Raw genomic sequence first — 20,314 nt, 5'->3', positions numbered from 1 at the left:
GATAAAAACACGCCCTGGGCCTGCCATCTTGGATATTTTCCAGTCACCTCAAAACATACTGGAATACAGATAGTCTATGAATAATAAATAATTTTGAAAATGTTTTTATTACATGAGTTGTGCATGGTCATGGTGGGAAAATGAGGTTGTACAGAAAATCCTAAAAAGGAAAATTAAAACTTCCTGTACTTGATCACTCAGAAGTTGCTGCTATTACCTTTTCGTGCTGCGGCCTCCCAAGTCTTGTCTGTGCATGTTTTTTTCGTACAGAACATGTAATTAAACTGTATAGCTCATGTCTCAAGGCATCATCACTGGCATGAACCGCCTTATATGTTTACTTTTACTCACTTTATCCAATTATTTATAAATCCTAGAAATGGAGTAATTGGATAAAATGATGTGTGTATTTTAAGGCTCTTAGCACATATTGCCAAAACAGTCTCCCGAAAGGTTGTGCCAATTCACATTCCAACCAATTTCCATGTGGAAATGCTCCTCTCCCCAAACCTTTACCAGTGCTGAGAATAATTTGTAAAAGGTCCACTTCTCTTGGTGGGGGAAGGAACCTTATCTGACTTCCCTTTATGGGGGTGGAGGGGCGGGGGCAGGGTCAAGGAAGGCTCAGAGTTAGAGAAGTTACCACCTGGGGTTTAGACATATTAGCTCATTCACCGAAGTTCAAAGAATAGAAATCACTCATAAATTTGACATAAACACATCCTTCAGAGAGACAAAATAAATTGTGACAAAATGAAAGACAGACCAGGATATTAAAACAAGGAAAAGATTTGCATTTGAATTAGCAAGGTCAACATTGACAAGAGAATAGTGAAAACAGTATTCTTAAGGCTGCTACAGCCCTGTGCTTCAATGCTTTGCTTTGCTTGAAGTCACCATATTTAATAAAGGGAGTATTGTGTTTTGCCATTAGTGGGTATGGGTCGAAAAGGTAGAGAGTTGCCCATCAGTGTAAATGTTTCTCTATGCCTGGATACCTGCAGGTGGCGCTCTGGTAAAGCACAGCCGTGAGGCTGCTTCTGTAAGGCTGACGCTAACCTGACTTCACAGTTACTCATCTCCTTCTTTACACTAAGCTTTCAATTTACTCAATCTTGATGAGCCCTGATGAGAAGCCATGATAATCATTTGGGATGATTTGGGATAATCATTTGGGAAGATGGCCTTTGGGATGGATGTTGAGGTCAGCAAACAGAATCAATGAGGCTACTGAAATTCTGTTACATTACTTTAATATCTCACTGTTTGTTTTATAAGGAATTAGTCACTGTTATATGAGCAGAAAGGATTCTGTACAGGTAGTGCTCCTTAGATAGGTTATCCTCAACTGGCCGGTCAACATAGGAGGGCCTGACACAAAATGTCAGCTTGGGTTACAGGTGAATGGTAGAACAGGACACCAGGCCAAACTTAACAGGCTGACTCCTACCTCTTTCAAGCCCAAAGCTGCCTCAGTCACCCAATCAGCCCACAACCCAGCAAGTACCCAAATTACCTTGCCCATGAAATGAATATTCTTCCAGGAATCAGCTGTGAAATGATAGCCATTCAGAAGGAGAGAGAGGATATAGGCTCCAGAAAAGCAATATTCACTCAGGTACTTCTCCTTCACATCACCAAAATATGTCTTCAGCTGGAAGTGAAGTGAAGGAAATATCACACATGTACAACAGACACCTCTCCGTGGCCCTCTTTTCACCATCGGAGCTGAGCAATTGAGGAGAAAGGCCCAGCCCAGCCAGGCCTGAGCGCTGGCCTCTCCAGAGGGCCTTAGGAGGGGGCTGCACTCCTTTAGCGGATGCAGGGGCTCACAGTTTAGGGTCCGTTATGCAAGCTTTTCCTCCACTGGGTTCTATGAGATAGTAATACGTGCTCCCCTGAGTGTTTTGTTAGCTGTAAAGTGCTGAGGTATTTTGAGGGGCTCTTTCAGAAAGCTCTGAATACCCTTCCTTCCTGTTCTAACTCAGAATATGAGGGAGAAGTCCGAGCCTCTTGCACAATCTTCCTTCCTTTTCTGGTCAGTGCCAAGGAGAAGAGCACCCATTTTTAATTAATTACACCTCTTCAGAATGAAAGCACCATTCACATTTGCAACCCTGTCAACTTAAAACAGGTGTTGTTTTGACCTACCCCTAGATGATCTTTTTTGATTAGAGTAGACCCCATACCTCTCTCCTCCCTGGAAACTTTCATCAAGAAGTACTAGATTTTGGGGTGCCTGGGTGGCTCAGTCAGTTAAGCGTCCGACTTCAGCTCAGGTCATGATCTCACGGTCTGTGAGTTCGAGCCCCACAACGGGCTCTACGCTGACAGCTCAGAGCCTGGAGCCTGCTTCAGATTCTGTGTCTCCCTCTCTCTCTCTGACCCTCCCCGGTTCATGCTCTGTCTCTCTCTGTCTCAAAAATAAACAAACATTAAAAAAAAAGAAGTACTAGATTTTGAATGACTCAGTGCTTCAGACAAGAAAAAATTTGTGTTTCAAATTTATGAATAAGTAGGAGATACCTTGGACCTGGGCAGTGGAGAAAGGGTCTTAACACAATGGCATTTATAGCAGATTCTGTGAATTCCCTGTCTTCCTTGCTCATACAACTCTGATTGGGGGCTGGGAAGGGGAATGTGTGACAACATGCCCAGTCCAGGGAGTACCTCACACTGGATCTAAGGCTCTAAGCCCGTCCTAATATCCTGCACCCTGCTTTCCCAGCCAGTCCTGGCTAACAAGTAAGAGAAAGACTGCTCAGAAGCTTCTAGGATAGCTTATAGTTTCTTGAAAAATGGAACAGATGTATCTGGCTCTACCCTTCTGACCTTGAATGTAACTGTGATCTCTGAAGCCACAACTTGTGTCCATGAGAAGATAGGCATAACAAGAGAATTGAAGAGGGGCCTGGGTGGCTCATCGGTTCAGCATCCTACTGTTGATCTTGTCTCAGGTCATGATCTCATGGTTTGTGGGTTTGAGCCCCACTTTGGGCTCTGTCCTGGCAGTGTGGAGCCTGCTTGGGGTTCTCTCTCTCTCCTTCTCTCTGCCCCTCTCCTGCTCGTGCTCTCTCAAAATAAATAAATAAACTAAAACCAAACCAAAACAAAACAAAACCAGAATTGAAGAAGTAATGGCTTAGATAGAGTCAACTGCTGACCCCATACCGGCAGCTGCCAACTGCCAGACTTGGTATTAGGTGAGAAAAGTAAGACCCTGTTTGTTTAAGCCATTGTGTGTCCAGTTATTAAGAAATGGCTGATGCACTCACTCCTACCTAAGAGCACCCTCTGGGCCTTTCTAACATGTTTGCTGGATCTTGGTCAGGTTAGCAGGACTTAAAGAACAGACTTACATCCTCTGTGACGTCAAGAGCATGGGGCAATACTGAAAGCTGCTATTTCCAGTCACTTACCTCGTTCCAAGGCTGAGAGCAGAACTTTTCCATACTGTCGATCACCTTTTCCTGAGTAGGGGTTTCCTCTGATGTAAAGTTTAAAAACTCCATCACATAGTAATAAGCTGAAAATGCCTGCAACAGAAAATGCAGTTTTGCACTGTGTCCAACACAGGGGGACACTGACTCACTCTCCAGAAGGCTGAACCCATGGTGAAGGTGCCTGGAAATCTCTGTTGAGTAAACTAACGAACCAAGTGATATTCCTGCCCCCAAAGCTGCTTCCTTCCTGAAAGAGGTATCATTTTGTTGCTGCTGCTTTGCTGCTGATGTGCATTTCTGAGGTACCGGGTAACTAATTTTCTCTATAATTTTAATGGAAGAGTCAGGGAGAAAGAACGTTGAGGGAGGAGAAGAGAAGAGAGAGGAACAGGTTTTAAAAATCCCATCTTTAAAAAACTGTGTATTGGGGCACTTAGTTGGTTTCAGCTCAGGTCATGATCTCACCATTTGTGAGTTCTAGCAGGCTCTGCACTGTTTCTGTATCTATTGAGCTGATCATGTGGGTTTTCATCCTTAATTCTGTTAATATGGTATATCACACCAGTTGATTTTTGTATGTGGAACCATCATTGCATCCCAGGGATAAATCCCACTTAGTCATGGTGTATGAGCCTTTCATGTACTGTTGAATTCAGTCTACTAGTATTTTGTTGAGGATTTTGGTTGTTCAAAAGTGTGTTATTTAATTTCCACATACTTGTGAATTTTCCAGTGTCCTTATGCTATAGATTTATAGTTTTATTCCATTGTGGGGAATTTTATACCTGGTGGGGCACCTGGGCGGCTCAGTTGGTTAAGCATCTGACTTTGGCTCAGGTCATGATCTCGCAGTTCGTGGGTTTGAGCCCTGCATCAGGCTCTGTGCTCAGAGCGCAGAGCCTGGAGCCTGCTTCAGATTCTGTGTCTCTCTCTCTGCCTCTCTCCTGCTTGTGCTCTCTGTCTCTCAAAAATAAATAAACTTTATAAAAAGAAAAAAGAAAGAAAGAAAGAAAGAAAGAAAGAAAGAAAGAAAGAAAGAAAGAAAAGAAAGAAAAGATACCTGGTATAATATCAATCTTCTTAAATTCATTGAGATTTATTTTGTGACTTAAGATGTGATCTATCTTAGAGAATGTTCCATGTGCACTTGAGAAGAATATATATTCTGCTGCCCTTGGGTGGAATGTTTTGTATTTGCCTGTTAGGTCTATTGGTCTATGGAGTGGTTCAAGTTGCTATTGTTCTATCTGTTATTGAAAGTGAGGCACTGGGGCGCCTGGGTGGCCCAGTCAGTTGAGCATCTGACTCTTGATTTTGGCTCAGGTCATGATCCCAGGGTTGTGGGACCAAGCCCCACATAGGACTCCATGCTGAGCATGGAGCCTGCTTGAGATTCTCTCTCTCCCTCTGCCCCTCTCCCCTGCTCATGCACTCTCCTACAATTATAATATTGCTGTCTCTTCCTCCCATCAGTTCTATCAATGTTTGCTTTAAAGACGCAGGTGCTCTGATTTGGGGTATATACATAGTTATAATTAATGTATCTTCCTGGTGAATTGGCCCTTTATCATTATATAATATCCTTCTTGGACTCTTGTGAACATTTTTGACTTAAAATATATTTTGTCTGATTAAGTATGGCCACCCTTGCTTTCTTTTGGTTGGCACTTGCATGGAATATCTTTTTCCATCACTTCACTTTTGGCCTATGCGAGTTTCCTAAGTCTAAAGTGAGTTTCTTGTGGAACATATAGTTGGATCTTTAAGCTTTTTGTATAGTTTGATTTTTTAATAATAAGCATGTCTTAATTTTTATAATTAATATTTCCTTAAGTTGTTACATTTCAGAACACTTTCCGAAATTACCCCTAGAGCTCATTCTACCAGCAAAAGGCTTAATGAGTTAAGCATCTAAAAACTCTCTTGCTTTTGCTAAGGCATGACATTTGCTTTTTAGATAAGTAAATTATTGTGAAAAACATTAACAAATAGAAAATTTGTGTAGGCAGATAATGCAAAATATTGAGTCTTCAGTTTGTCTCCAGGAATTCCTGGTCTATGCCACCACCTACCCCCAAAGCTCTGCATGCCATAGACTCTTGAAGATTGTTGCCTGAACTACAGAAACCTCCCTTAGCATCTCAATCCTACTCTTACTTATTTTTCAATATATCAAAGTTACCCTCTTCATTTCTTTCCCTTCAAAATACATATGTCTTAATAATTCTGGCTTATTAGAAAGTTAACACGTTTGTTGTATAGAATTTAATTATTACAAGTTAAAAATAAAAGTTTCCCTGGGGTGCCTGGGTGGCTCAGTGGGTTAAGCATCCTACTTCGGCTCAGGTCATGATCTCACCACTCATGAGTTTGAGCCCTGCATTGGGCTCTGTGCTGACAGCTCAGAGCCTGGAGCTTGCTTCCAATTCTGTCTCTCTCTCTCTCTGCCCCTCCTCCGCTCACACTCTGTCTCTCTCTCTCTCTCTAAAAAATAAACATTAAAAAAATAAAAAGTAAATAAAAGTTTCCCCTTCATCTACCCATTCCCTAGAGAGAAACAATTTTAACAATTTAAACAATTTAAAAAATTTTAACAATTTTGCTGCTTAATCCCTGCAGCAAATATATATGTAAAATATTAAAATATATGTATATATTTTTACCTAAATGTTATCATACTAGACACATTGTTTTAAAAAAAAATTTTTTTTCAACGTTTATTTATTTTTGGGACAGAGAGAGACAGAGCATGAACGGGGGAGGGACAGAGAGAGAGGGAGACACAGAATCGGAAGCAGGCTCCAGGCTCTGAGCCATCAGCCCAGAGCCTGACGCGGGGCTCGAACTCACGGACCGCAAGATCGTGACCTGGCTGAAGTCGGACGCTTAACCGACTGCGCCACCCAGGCGCCCCAGACACATTGTTTTATAATCCTACTTCATTCCACTTGATAATAATACATCATGGGCAAATTTCCCTGTAGATTTTACCTTACCCATGTAAATAACTATAAAAGGTTACTATGTATAGCTATATCATAATTTACTTAATCTCCTATTCATGAGTATTTAGGCTTTCTAATATTTCACTATTATAAATAATGCCACAATATACTTACATCTTTGAACCTTTGCATTGAGAGAATTTCCTGAGGGCAAAATGTTTGGTCATAAGGTAAATATATTTTGTGAGTAGAAATATGCACTAAAAGACTGTTCATAAAGTGGTACATAATATCCCCAAACTGGAAACAACTTAAATGTCCATTAACTATAGAATGAATAGATAAATGTTAGTGTATTTTTGAAAAATGTTTATTCATTTTTTGAGGGGGGGAGGGGCAGAGAAAAGGGGAGACAGAGGATCCAAAGCAGGCTCTGAACTGACAGCAGAGAGCCCAGTTTGGGGCTTGAACTCATGAACCCTGAGATCATGACCTGAGCTGAAGTCAGGTGCCTAACTGACTGAACCACCCAGGCACCCCAGTTTTAGTGTATTCATGCAAAGGAATATCACATTGCAATGAAAGAATGAACTACTGTTACATGCAACAACATAGATAAATCTCAGACAATACTGAGTGAAAGAAGTGTGACAAAAAAGAATACATACTACGATTCCAAGAATTAGCAACACTAATCTATCCGGATAGAAGTCAGGCTAGTAAGTATCTTTAGAGGGAGTGTGTCAACTGGGAGAGTGGGTAACGGAACCTTTTAGGATGCTGGGAATGTTCTATATCTTCATCTAGATGATGGACTCACAGGTGTAGTCCTTAACAACTATCAGGCTATGGCCTTAAAATGTACACACTTTACTGCAAGTATGTCAGACCTAAAAATTTTAAAATATCTATACAGATGTTATGAGATCTTCTTTCAAAGACTCTTAACACTTTATAACTGTAGGAGATAATTTTTCCCTAAAGCTTAAAATATGCTCTATTTTCTTTGAGTCCCAAAAATGGTACTTTATAAGCCCCTCAAACAGGGTTATTCATTTCCTCCAAAGCCTGGAATTATTTCTTTCCAAACCCCTGAACCATATCTTCATCTTTAATCTTCCTAAAATTACCATCATTTTCCTGTACTATACACAACTGAGTTTACAGATCATAAACCTCAGACAAAGGCATCTAATGATCAAAACGCTATCTTTAAGCTTGGGGGAAAACTTTTGGAATACTAGAGGCAAGTCTCCTGCCTGCCCACATGGAAACAAATTGAAGTACTTATAGGTCTCTGAACATGCTACATGCTTTTCCACCTCCATTCTATGCATGCTGGTCATATCCCTAGAATATTCCAAATACTAAAGTGCTCTTACTGAAATATACAATATTCCAGGCATTCTGGCAGGCCTAGAAATAAAAAGATAAAAAGTATACCATCCTTCCCTTCTTCCCCACAGTGGGGGAGACTGACATGTCAACCTATAAAGACCATGCCCATGCCAGCCAGCCAAATTTTGTGCAACTTTTAATCTATACAAAAATGCAATACATGTATTCCTGTTCAATTTAACTTAGCTGGTTTCAGTGCAGCGTCTATCTTCTCTCAAGTTTCTTCTTGTTTTTGTGATATCAATTACCAACCCTCCTCCCTGCTCCCCCAACTTTGGAACATCTCGCAGGGAGCTTTCTGTTTACTTTGACATGGCTTCTGAAACTATGCTCCTTAAAATCTCTCCTAATTGGAAAATTCAATAGCCTTTTTTTTTCATTCCACCTCTTCCTTGACTTTTGGCTGCATATCATTCATTCATTCATTCATTCATTCATTCATTCATTCAACAACTATTTACTGAATAACAACTATGTTCCAAGCAGTGATGGAAATAGATGAAAATCCCTGCCCTCTAGTGGAAGACAGCATAACCCAAACAAGTAGCAGATGGTATGATGGACAATAAATAAGTGCTATAAAAATAAAGCCTTTTGTTACATACTCCACATATACAGAGCCTTTATTCAGATTAGAGAAGTCCATAGAGTAGGTATTGTTCATTTTCTAATTTCTTCTAGTCCAGATGCAATTTGTTTCAGGGGTCATTTTTTTTTTTTTTCATAAGAACAACGATTGCCTAGTAATATAACTGGCACTCCCATCTTTATCACGTTTCCAGGGAAACAAATCCAGAAAATTAACCCAAAGCCAAAATTGTCTATAAAGGAAGGAAGGGGGCTTGTCAAATCATTTTCCAAAGATCCAATGAAAAACCTATTGATAGTACTTTGGAATAAAGATTAAATGAAGTATTTGTAGTCACAGAAGGAACAAGTATTACAGTTTAGTCTCAAGATTCCACCCCAAACTGACCACTTGACATGTTCTCCTATCCTCCTTGTTCTCACCTGACTACACATGTAAACTCGCTTCTCTAGTGTGGCTGACCTGCTTTTATTACTAGATATTAGGTTTGCTCTGCCCTGGCAGGAAGCATTTTAGAGGCAGGCATAGTATCAGTTTCAGGATCATCTGTCTCTGGCACATGTGTCTACATTTGCTTCCCATCCATCTAAACAGACTCACCTCTAACGCTTGTGTGACATTCATTCCAAGCCACTGCCCTGCTTGGGCTTGTGGTTCTACTTTAATCTCTGGCTTCTAGGTACCTTTTGTTCTAGATTAAGAGTTCTTAATGTGGAGCTCAAAGGTCCATCTCAAGGAACCATGATATCTTTTAGACTGTATGCAAAATTTGGGCATCCATTTTTCTGCTTAGAAGATCCTTAGCTTTCAACACATTCTCCAAAGAGTCTTGTGATCCCCTGAAGAGTTAAGAATGATGGGTCTATTGAAGACATTATGCTAAGTGAAATAAACCAATCACATAAAGACAAATATAGGATTCCACTTATACGAGGTACCTGGAATAGTCAAATTCAGAGCAGTTAAAAGCAGAATGGTGATTGTCAGGAGCAGAGGGGAAAGAAGAGTGGGGAATTAGTGTTTTGTTCAATGAGTGGAGTTTGTTTTTGGGAAGACAAAAAAGTTTTAGAGGTAGATGATGGTGATGGATGCACAACGTAAATGTACTTAATTCCACAGAATTGTACTCTTGAAAGTAGTTGAAATGGTAATTTTCTATTATGTACATTTTAACACACACACACACACACACACACACACACACACGGCTGGTCTAGACAACCCTTATATTTTGATGCCAGCTGTTGACCTGACTGTGCAGGTTATGATTCAGAGTCCTCTCTCAAAATAGAATCAAGTAAGCAATATGCAACTGTGAAATAATGCCATTATATAAGGAATAGAAAATAAAATAAATACAAATATGCCCTTCTATTACAAATACCTGAATCAAATTTGAAGTAATGTTTTAAACTCTCTCAGCCCTAATATCCTCAGCCACATCTACATCCACAGGAACTGGGAAGATAAAGAGTTAGCTTTCTTAATGTTTTATCCCTGCAGGACACCTTCAGCAAACTGCTCATAGTTTAGGTGTCCTGGCTGGACCCGACCTGCAGTCTGGTTCTGATATTCCTTAAGGAAGAAAAGCCTTGTTAACACGCACCTGAATGTGACTGTCAGCATCTGTTTATGGATCATTATGAGAAACACCTGTCTTAGCTTTTCATCTTGGCTCTAGATGTTTGACCAGCTTCCCTTTCTGGGTCCTTCCCCTTCAGTCTCCTGCATACTGATGAAGTCATCTCCTTTACATATTTTTAATTTTTTTTTCAGATCATAATGTTATTTTTATATTCCGTATAGAAATAGACTATAGAAATTACTATTCCTCTGTAGCCACAATAGAGATCAAGTCTTAGAATCAGGGGCAAATCCTGCTTGCTGTTTGAGCTGGGAATATGTTTATTCATCTTTCTTTCTTGGGCAGTTGTGCTCCAGAATAAGGTCATCTATTTCTCTTCTGCTTAGGAACCATTCATACTCAAATTCATACTTGTTTTTTCATTTTATATATCTGTCAATCTTTTCTGAAAGTCTTCATGTGTCAAGGCCTAACTGATAGTTTTCCTGGCTGTATATGCTCTTCAGAAACCCACTCAGGTGAGTTTTAGTATCTAAGCTGGCCTCTTACATCCCTTGGAAAAGTCTCTTCTAGGGTGGAATATTGTTTATACAAACATGCATTGGAATTGAACTCACAAAAATTAAGTGCTGATGAGATGGGATGGGATGATAACGTTTAGGGTGAGTATTTTTTCCTTTATTTATTTATATTATGTAATTAAAAAGTAATCTTAACCCTATTCAGAATGCTTCTATTTGGGGAGGCACCTGGGTGGCTCAGTCGGTTGAGTGTCCGACTTCAGCTCAGGTCATGATCTCCTGGTTTGTCAGTTCAAGCCCTGCATGCATCGGGCTCTGTGCTGACAGCTTGGAGCCTGGAGCCTGCTTCAGATTCTGTGTCTCCCTCTCTCTCTCTCTCTCTCTGCCCCTCCCCAACTCACACTATGTCTCTGTCTCTCAAAAATGAATAAACATTGTAAAAGTTTTTTTAAAAAAAGAATGCTTCTATTCATAATCCCAAGAGTTATACTGAATGACAAAACCACCTTCTTCTTTTAATACCTCATGAGGATACACTGCTCAAAATCAGATGGTTCAAGGGTACATCACCAAGTTTCTTCCTATGGCTGTGGTAGATGACTCTTTAAAAGTCTGGAAGAAAAAAAATCATTCTGATTCTGTTCTTGGGGTATGATTTAGGAGACTCCATACATCAGATAGACATTCTGTTGCCAGAATGGACCTAAAGGCAATTATTAAGGGAAATGCTGACTTAGTTCTAGGAATTCCTGACTTTGCCTTTAGGTACTAAGGGGGATGGCCTGTACTACTGAGGTCAAAATCTGTGATCAGCTTCTTAATCTCCATGTTAGGAATTAGCCTTACTTTATAAACCTTTAATTGATTGGTGTCTATAACCTATGGGCCCATATTTAAACAGCAACTGAGAATAGTAACATTCTAGGCCATCTTTAGAGAACATATAGTCTCAAAAGGTCAGCTCCCCATCTTCCAGTTTCCAGCTTAGATATTTATGGAAGAGGACTTGAAAGATACATGTCTCCCCCTTTTCCAGCTACTCTGAATTCTTCCCTTCTATCAAGCTGAGTATCTATCAAAGACCTACTGCCTCAGTCCATTACAGAATTTCTATGACTGAGTTGGCTTTTTAATATTATGCCTCTAGCTTATAGTTGCTATAAGAAATTGCAATTAAAAAAAATATGGTCAAAGACATTGTCTAATGAAATCTCCTTTATAAAATATCCTTGGGAATCAATTGTGGAATAGCTCTGCTTTGTCCTGGGACCCAGTATGCTGGGTATAATGAAAACTATGTATCTTGCTATGTCTTATTTTTCCCCTTGGCTACTCAGAAGCTCAGAGCTAAATACACACACACACACACACACACACACACACACACGTGCGCGCCCCCCCCACAAGTATATGTATACATATGGAAACAAACAAGTGTTTAATGTTCTTTAATTCCAGTTCCCTCTTGAATTTGTTTTACATTCTTTCTTGTTTATATAAATGATACAATGTGATCTTTAAAAAATTTTTCTAAATTACCTCATAAATAATTCTCTACAGATGTTCCCTTTTCCTTTTTGGTGTTTCTGATTTGCCTACAAATTGGATTCTGTCTAGCAACCAATGTAGTCAAACTGAGAAAAACAACATCGACAGTTTTTTAATACCCTATTTAAAGAGTAAGAATTAAATCACCAGCGCTGAATGTAATTGTGGCAAACATTCCCTCCCTGCAAATTCTCTGTGGCTTGAGAATACCCAGGCTAATTGGTCCTGGAAATAATTGGAATGCAACTGGATTTTTGTGTTGCAAATAGTTATGCTTCCAGATGAAGAACTTGGCAGTGGGAACTTCTGCAGGTATAACAGCCGAGGGTGAGGACCATTAGGACAAAGGGCTAACCTTACTAAGGGCCCACATGGTGCTAGGGTATGTTAGCTTTCTGCTACTGGTGGTGATATGCTGGAGGTGGCTCTTATCCACTCACAAGAGCTAATGTTAAAATTTCAAGAGTTTTTGGGCCAGCTGATATTATGGTGATTAAAATGGGCCATGGTAGGAGTACTACCATGTAAACTGGCAAATGCCACAATTTAGCCCCTCCATCCCCAGAGAGCTGGTTGTTAGACATTTACTAGTCCACCACCACTTGTCTGGCTTATCACACACAACTAGCAAGGAGACAGGTAATTCTGTCCCCGTTTTATAAATGAGGAAGCAGACCAAAAAAGTTTTTTTTAGGCTTTAGGAAGAAATTACAGAGGGGAAAAAAAGTTCTGTAACAGAAACTGCCAAAGCAGGAATAGGTACAGGTACAGTGCTGACCTTAAGGGCTATATTCAGAGAAAAAAGATCTTATTCAGAGGAAAACAATGAGCTAGTCTAAGGAGACTGCCAAGTAGAGGTTCAGAAGGCTGTAAGGAGAACAATTTCAGCGAGGGACAAAGAGACCAAACAAAAAGGCATCCAAGGGGAACTCAAGTCTCCTCTACCCCTTCAACTCCACTTCTCCCTACCTGGTTGGAAGAATCACATTCAAAGGCAAGAAATTCCACCACCACCACCCTCAAGTAGAAAGGGTTTGCTCATGCTTGAAGACAAGAATTGGGCTATATTTCCCTGGAGGTGAAACTTTCAGAAAAGTTAAAAAGTCAGTACACAATAGTACATTTCTTTTCCTCCAGATGTACTTCCTATCAGTGACCGGAATGGAAAGGGCCCTTGGCTGTCCCCAGCACCCCTCGCTACCTTCCTCCTTTTTGGGTCCCCCTCTTTTATCTTCCAGCAGTTAGATCCAAGGCAACTGCATTGGCTCAGAAAAGTCCAACATGGGCTGCCAGTGCCAGTTCAGCTATAGGGCATCCAGGTGAGGTTCTAGTTGGTAACAAATTTAGGTTCGGAGCTAACTAATCACCAAGCCTTACTCTGCCAGGCATTGTTCTTGCATGTTATTTCCATCAGGAACCTTGAGGGGAGGAGGAACTATGGTCTGAGCCATGGGTAAGGTAAGCCTGGATCCATGGTACCACCCACTATTGTTTTCCCAGAGACCGTGGGAATGAAGAGCTCATATAGTTGACAAGTGGCAAATCCAGAATTTAAAGCAGGTACTCTTACTACAGGGCCTGTGCTCTATCCAGGGAGCTCTTTCTGTGACATTGGGCTGAGCCAGGAAACCTTGGGTGAAGCTCTCCTGCGGGGGTCCCATAGGAGAGTTGAACCTCTCTCCTCATATGCTGATCTGTTTTCTGGGAAAGGGAGAAAGAGTGTGAAGGCAGATAAAAGTCCTTTTTGTTCTATGAGTGATATCTTAAGTAATTAAGTAACTAGTTAATAATTGGTCTTAATTGATGGTAGCTAATTTTGCAATCTATTACTAAACTATGATCATAATGCTTGGTCTCCAGGACCAAAATATGAAATCTGAATTATGCGTAGTTCAAGCAGCACCTCTTCTACCTCTGCTCAAATATTTTGTCTTATTCTAGAGTAATTAAAAAGGAATTTGGAGCTTGGATTCAACTAGTCCCCCAGCTGATCAAAATGTAGTATAAATGATGCTATCTTCAATATTTCCTTGGGATTTCCTAAGTTTCTACTTGAGTTTATAGAGGAAAACCTTTAGCCAAGACATCTAACTGCTACCTCTCCTTCTTCTGACATTCATGAAGCCACCTATGGCAGATCCCAATGGGTGTGCCTATCCATCAGCCAGCTCGTTCTTCTGGCTTACAGATTCCTGATTTTACCCATGTAGAGGAACACAATATGTGTAATAAAGACTCTCTACTTCCAAGGATGAACAATGATTAGTCTAAACCAAACATGGTAATCCATTCCCCCTTGTTCACAGATGGGTTAGAAGTGTGTATTTCATCAAATTCTGGCCAATGGCATCTGAAAAGACAGTTGTTGGCACTTCTGCACAATTGGACAGAAATGTATGCAAGAGAAACTTCCTCCTCCCCTGCTTTAGTTTTGCATATGAAACAGAAGCTGCCATCTTAGCACCACAAAAAAGGCCAAGAAGATAATAAGAAAGCTGATCCAAGTCCCAACATTGTTAAAACAAAGACTTAACCCAGAATTATCTACTTCAAGGCTTATTATCATATGAGAGAAAAATAAATCCTATTACTTAAACACCATGTAGACATATACTCTATAACTTGCAACCCAAATCATCCTAATCAATATACCTTATTATTTTACAACTTACCCCAAAATCCCCGTGAAGTGGTGGCAAGAAAATCCCATTGAAGGAACAGTGGGAGTAAGGGCAGTAACTAGTGTTGAAGAGTTCAAGGATGCTTTCATGGCATTGTTGATAGTTTCCAGTGCCTTCGATTTGAAACTCATCGAATGGAAGAGTCACCTCAAATCTCTTGGTGCAGGGGCCACTGTAAAGTTCACTTACATTCATTACTATTTCATATCCAGGGTGAAAGCATGGGTCCCTGAGGATTCCATTTGTACCCTGAATGGAAAAATCACATGAAGACATCATGTGCAAATATGTTGGGTACAAAAGCACCACTCTGCCTTCATTTATGTGTAGGAATTTTACAATATGTTAGCGTTGGCATCAATATACCCTTGCCATGCCTTTTTCACCCTTAGGAATAGTCAGATTTGTATAATAGGCACCAGAAGTGGTATCAGATGTAAATGAACTTTCACTATTCATAGAAAGCTAATAGAGTTCAAGCTGGAAGAAATGCCATTATTTTGGAATGTCCCCTAGTGCTTAGTACAAATGAAAGATTCACAAGGAAAACTCTCAAGGCTCTCACAAGTCCAAGCTGGGGTAGTTCTCCAGGAGGAGTCTGCCCACACCCCATCCCCACTTTCAAGCAAAAAATCAGAAGCTCCAACAGCTGAAAATGCCTTAGAGCATTTAAGCCAGGAGTACCAAAATGACTTTTAACCCACACCTCAGTATGTTCAAGAGAAGAAAGGGGGCTGGTATGAAAAAAGGCTTAGTAGAGCCTTGGGGCTCAGTAGGTATCTCTCAGTAGCTCCTATTCCAATGGGAGGTGCCTTATTGACAGTGCTTCTGAGAACCAGAGTGAGAGCTTTGGAGGAGAGCAGGGAACTGGTTGCCCTTTCAGGGGAGACAAGACTCAGCTGGATGTGACATCCTTGCTGTGTGTGTCAGGGTGTGCCTGGTACTCACATGATTTTGAGTGTGTTTAACTTTTCTTGTCTTCAAGAAACAAAAAGCGTCTGGGGAAAAGACTTGAAGTGTTGATGGATAAATTCTGTTTTCCCTGAGTGTTTTTCTCCTTCTCTCCAGGTTGTTTCTAACAGCCCTGTTTTCTGCAGTTTGTTGGAAATGGAGACTAAAAAGTGCTAAAGAGCTTATAAATTGCACAATCCCCCAACAATACTCTAGCATGTAGTTTTCACTGTCAAGCCCACAGGGGTGAGAAATTATTTGCCAAGAAAGGATTTGAGTTGTGTCCTTGGAGACAGTGCAGTAAACAAACACAGGAGGTGATGTCTGGATGGGACGATTCACAGGGGTCGACCAGATGTAGTTAGATATCCTGTTTGAAAAGGTTTGGAAAGTACAGTAACCAAGTTCAGACCAATTACTGAAGTAGAAAGAGACAACAACAGGATGTGGGGGCTGGTGGCCCAGATGTGGGGAGGGTGGGTCTGGATTCAGTTAAACTTGCCTGAATGTCCTTGGCCAGTTTCTGCCTGAGTGCTTGATCCTTCCCATAGCATAAGAAGCTGTGCGTGTACACGCTGTAGTCCTTGCCATAGAGGCGAAAGTGCAGAGCGTTGCTTGGAGACTCAATCCTCTCGTTTTGGGGCACAAAAGTGATTTGTGTAGAGGCTCCCCCAAGGTCTAAAGCTCCATAGGTTCCCTGAGAATTGCCTCCATTTGGCTTCAGGTTGAGCCAACTCAATTTCTGAAAGAGAGTACCGTCATCAGTGGTAGCAGTTTCTGGACACCTTTGTTTCACACTATATCTTGGACTCAGGGACTTTCTAAGGTGAAGAAAAGGGGGCATAAGGTGACACAAAGGTCACTGAAGGCTCCTGAATCTGGATAAGATCAACAGCAGGTTAAGGGACTTTGAAGATAGAGCTCAGACTGCAGCAACATAGAAGTGGCATAGCCAGTGTTTATGAACAAGGAATGTGGGCTGAAAAGACTCAAGTTCAAGTCTCCACTCATTTGCTCATTAGCTATGTGACCTGGAACAGAATAATTACCTTCTCTAGGCCTCAATTTGAGACTCCTAAATGAGGGAATTCCTCATATTGTTCTGAAGATGGAATCAGACAGTACATGGAAAGTGCTTAGCACAGCACAAGACACACAGCACTAGGCAAATATTTGCTATTTTTATTTTTAATGATAGATTTTTTATTTCCTCTCTGTCTCCCTAAGGTGAAAGTATGATTTCCTCATCCTCCAAGAGGAAACGTTCTTATACTAAAATTCATCAGAATACCGCTGGTGACCCTTGCAACTGTGGGGATAAATTACTTCATCCATTCATCCATCATTCATTCTGGCTACCTATCCAAATCCTGCCTGAGATAGCAATGGCACTGACCTCCTGGGAGCGACCTCCCTTGGGTGCTGTGAGATAATCACCTGAGTGAATTTTCCCAGCAGATAGTTGATAGTAATCCAGCCATAGGCACCTTCCTCTTGGCCAGTGATGATTCTAGCACCATGGAAGTCAAAGTGGTAGTTGTTGAGGCTCTTGGTCACCACACTCAGGACTTTGTCTGCCAACTTTTCATTTTCCATCCTGCACAAAGAAGAGCTGAATTTACCGGTTTTGTTGAATAACTACAGGTACTCATTTCAGTCAGAGCTTCCAGCAACACTCCTAGGAAGCGAACCATAACTTGCTGGAAGAAACAGAGATAGAGATTCACACACACAGCTGTCTGAGGAGCCCTCCTTTTGGGTGAGGCAGAACTAGTCTTTTGCCCCCCCCCTCCAAATCCAAATCCTTCCAGTCCCTACATAGACTTCTCTTCCTAAAATACCATTTTTTGTTGTTGCTCCCTGGCTCCAAGATATTATCAAAGTAATTTTAATTTGGGGGGCGGTGATGGCTGGATATTGGTTATCACCACACCTATAGATGACGAATGCTGCATTAGCCATTGCTGGTGGCTTCTAGCTAGTTCCAGAGTCAGGCTCTGCTTGAGGTTTTTAATTAGGGCTGTAGTAGATACCAGGTGGCAAATGTCCTGGGACAGATACCAAACCTCCATTGGAGCCAGACTGGGAAAAAAAATCTTATTCACATTGAATCTCAGTTCTTGGGTCTGTTTGAGACATGGAGACCTAAAGAAGGAATCTTCCAGGGTTGTCATAACGAAGATGGGATACATCTGCTTCTGAGATCTAGACTACACAATGTTGAGAGCCTCTAGGTCAGAGAATGCTGTCTTCCAACCACAGCTGAATCCTCTCATCACTCATCTGAATAGCTTCACACCCTTCCTGTGGCTGCCTCATCCCCAGTTCTCCTCCCTCCCAATCCACCTCTCTTCCAGTGTCGTCATTTGTGTACCATCCTGTAATGGCTACCCATTATCTCCCAGATGAACACCAAACTCCCAGTGTGGCCCACAAGGCACTTCATGCGCTGGACCCTGCCTCTTCAGAATTCCACTTAGAATCCTGATCCTCCCATTTACCACGTGTGTGAATTTGGGTGAGTTACTCTACGCGTGTATGCCACAGCTCCCTTATCTGGCTAAGAATAGCCAATAATACCTCCTCAAAGAGTTATAATGATTAAATTAAAGCACAGCGCTAACATAGTAATGGCTCAACAAATACAAGCTGCTTCATAGCTATTATTACTATTGTTTTTATTATTATTTTACTATATGCAGTCTATGTTCTATCAATGCAGAACTATTTATGGTCCTCTGAATATGCCCTGGTCTCTCACTCATCCCTATATTTGCACTTCTGTTAGAACGCAAGCTTCAGGAAGGCAGGGACTCTGTCCTCTTCACTGCTGTGTCCCCAGCACTTAGAACAGTGTCTGCCACATAACAGATGTTGGAGAAACATAGGTAATAGAATGCGTGACATCTTCTCTGCCTTTAATGTGCCCTTCCCCCACCCTCCAGCTTGTCCTTCATGAATCAGTTCCTGTGTTTCCTCTTCCCATTCTGGGCAGGGCCAAATGTGCTCCCACAGCAGCTCTGAACACTCCTCTGTTGAAGAACTGATTGCTTGTATCGAAACTCTGATCTCCTTGAGAGCTGAGTCACCTACTTTCATGTCCCAGGACAGAGTAGGCAGGCAAAACATGCTGAATGAATGAATGAGCGAACAAAAGATAACGCACACGGGTACTCAGTGGTGACCAATGAAGATGTGCTAGTTGTGACTATTTGTGTCTTGGGACCTCTGTGGGTCTCCTCTGGTCTTCCTCCTCCCAGATATTGGATAGCTAAATTGGTAGTCTCAAATCCCAGAGTACAGAGGCTCAACATTTCTCTCTTTGTGCCCCTGCCCCCTTGAATTCTCTGGGGGCAGACGGGCAAGAGGACTTTTTAAAATCATACTTTAAACTCCCACCATTACACATACTAAGAATTTGGGAGTTTTACCCACTTCCTGAGATCTTCTTTCTAAAGTGTTGCCATTAAGGATATCTAAATTTGGGGTGTTAGGGAGGTGTGGCACTATCGCGTAACTTCAGAGGCTCTCACAATGCCAAGCCTAACCCCCAGCCCTCTTTGTCCCCACCTGTTGCTATACCTGAGCAACCGCATGCCTGCCGTAGCTCCCAGGTAAACAGGCGTCCCTTGGTGCTGGGACTTTGGAATCACTTGACTGGCTCTTTCCATGCATTCAGTCAGATAAGCATCTATTTCGTTTAATCTTTGAGCATATCTTGAGATTCCGGGACCTAAGGAAAGATGTAGAAGCAGATGACAATCTTTTTTAAAAGTACAAGACACACTTTGATAATATTAGAGCAAAACACTGGTGTCTTTAGAGACCATCAAAGAAGACAGCTTTTTGGTGTGATATATTAAGTTATATATGATGTGATATATTACGATATATTAAGTTGGTGTACTTAGAGGGTGACTCTCTGAACCTGGCCTTGATAAGATCTATTTTCAGGCCTCAGACTGGGTCTGTCCACTGTTCAATAATTTTGCCGCTGGATGGCGCAATTTTCACATTCAATTGCGTAATCTTCCTTACAGGTTCTCTCAAAGTTTAATGGGGATCTCACAGACAGCTACCCTAGAGAGCTGCTTTTTGATGATTCTTCTGTAAAGTTGTAACTAACACTAATGCCTAGAAAAATTAAAATAAGCACAAGGTACACTGGCTTTTACTGAAAAGACAGGAACTGCTACTAACTAGCTATGTGATCATGGCCAGTACCTAAAATTTCTGAAGTGGAGTTTCTTCCTTTGTTAGAATACGTGTCTCAGAGATTTTTCCACTCTGAAACCGAGTCCCCCTAGTGAAACTATTTTTCCAGTGTTAGAGCAAAACTAACTGTTGCTAAGAAGAGGATTAGAGCCAAGATTCCTTAAGCTTTTTGAAGTTATGCTTAACAATTTCAGCTCACTTTAAAATAAACATCTACACCATCAGTGCTTTTTAGTGAAAATGTGAATTAAAGATAATGGACAGATATGTTATCCATATCTTTCACAGGTTTTTAAAAGAGCCTATTTACTTAACAGTAATGAAAAATCAGCTCTAAGTTATCAGTTTTGATTCAAAAAGGCTAGCCTTCAAGAACTGGAGGCTTTCCACTCAACTTTCATCTAAATATTTGATTAGAGAATTCTCTCTTTTGAGAAG

General features: G+C 41.1%; 1 protein-coding gene across 3 annotated transcripts in view; it reads right to left on the bottom strand.

Moving 5' to 3' along the window:
* The window catches only part of ENTPD1 (ectonucleoside triphosphate diphosphohydrolase 1), a 96,188-nt gene that overhangs the window by 3,179 nt on the left and 72,695 nt on the right, over positions 1–20,314 (bottom strand). For 2 of the 3 annotated variants that reach the window (XM_043597098.1, XM_043597101.1), the window contains exons 4-9: positions 19,244–19,394; positions 17,099–17,258; positions 16,164–16,403; positions 14,702–14,959; positions 3,420–3,536; positions 1,517–1,654 (exon numbers count right to left, since the gene is read on the bottom strand). In XM_043597098.1, the coding sequence (XP_043453033.1) occupies positions 1,517–1,654; positions 3,420–3,536; positions 14,702–14,959; positions 16,164–16,403; positions 17,099–17,258; positions 19,244–19,394 (1,064 nt within the window). The remainder of the gene's footprint in view (positions 1–1,516; positions 1,655–3,419; positions 3,537–14,701; positions 14,960–16,163; positions 16,404–17,098; positions 17,259–19,243; positions 19,395–20,314) is intronic. The other variant, XM_043597100.1, reaches the window with a different exon arrangement.

This window comes from Prionailurus bengalensis, chromosome D2 (assembly GCF_016509475.1).
Source record: "Prionailurus bengalensis isolate Pbe53 chromosome D2, Fcat_Pben_1.1_paternal_pri, whole genome shotgun sequence".
Taxonomy (NCBI): Eukaryota; Metazoa; Chordata; class Mammalia; order Carnivora; family Felidae; genus Prionailurus; species Prionailurus bengalensis.
The sequence above is the reverse complement of the archived record's forward strand: the minus strand, read 5'-3'. Positions and strand labels throughout refer to the sequence as shown.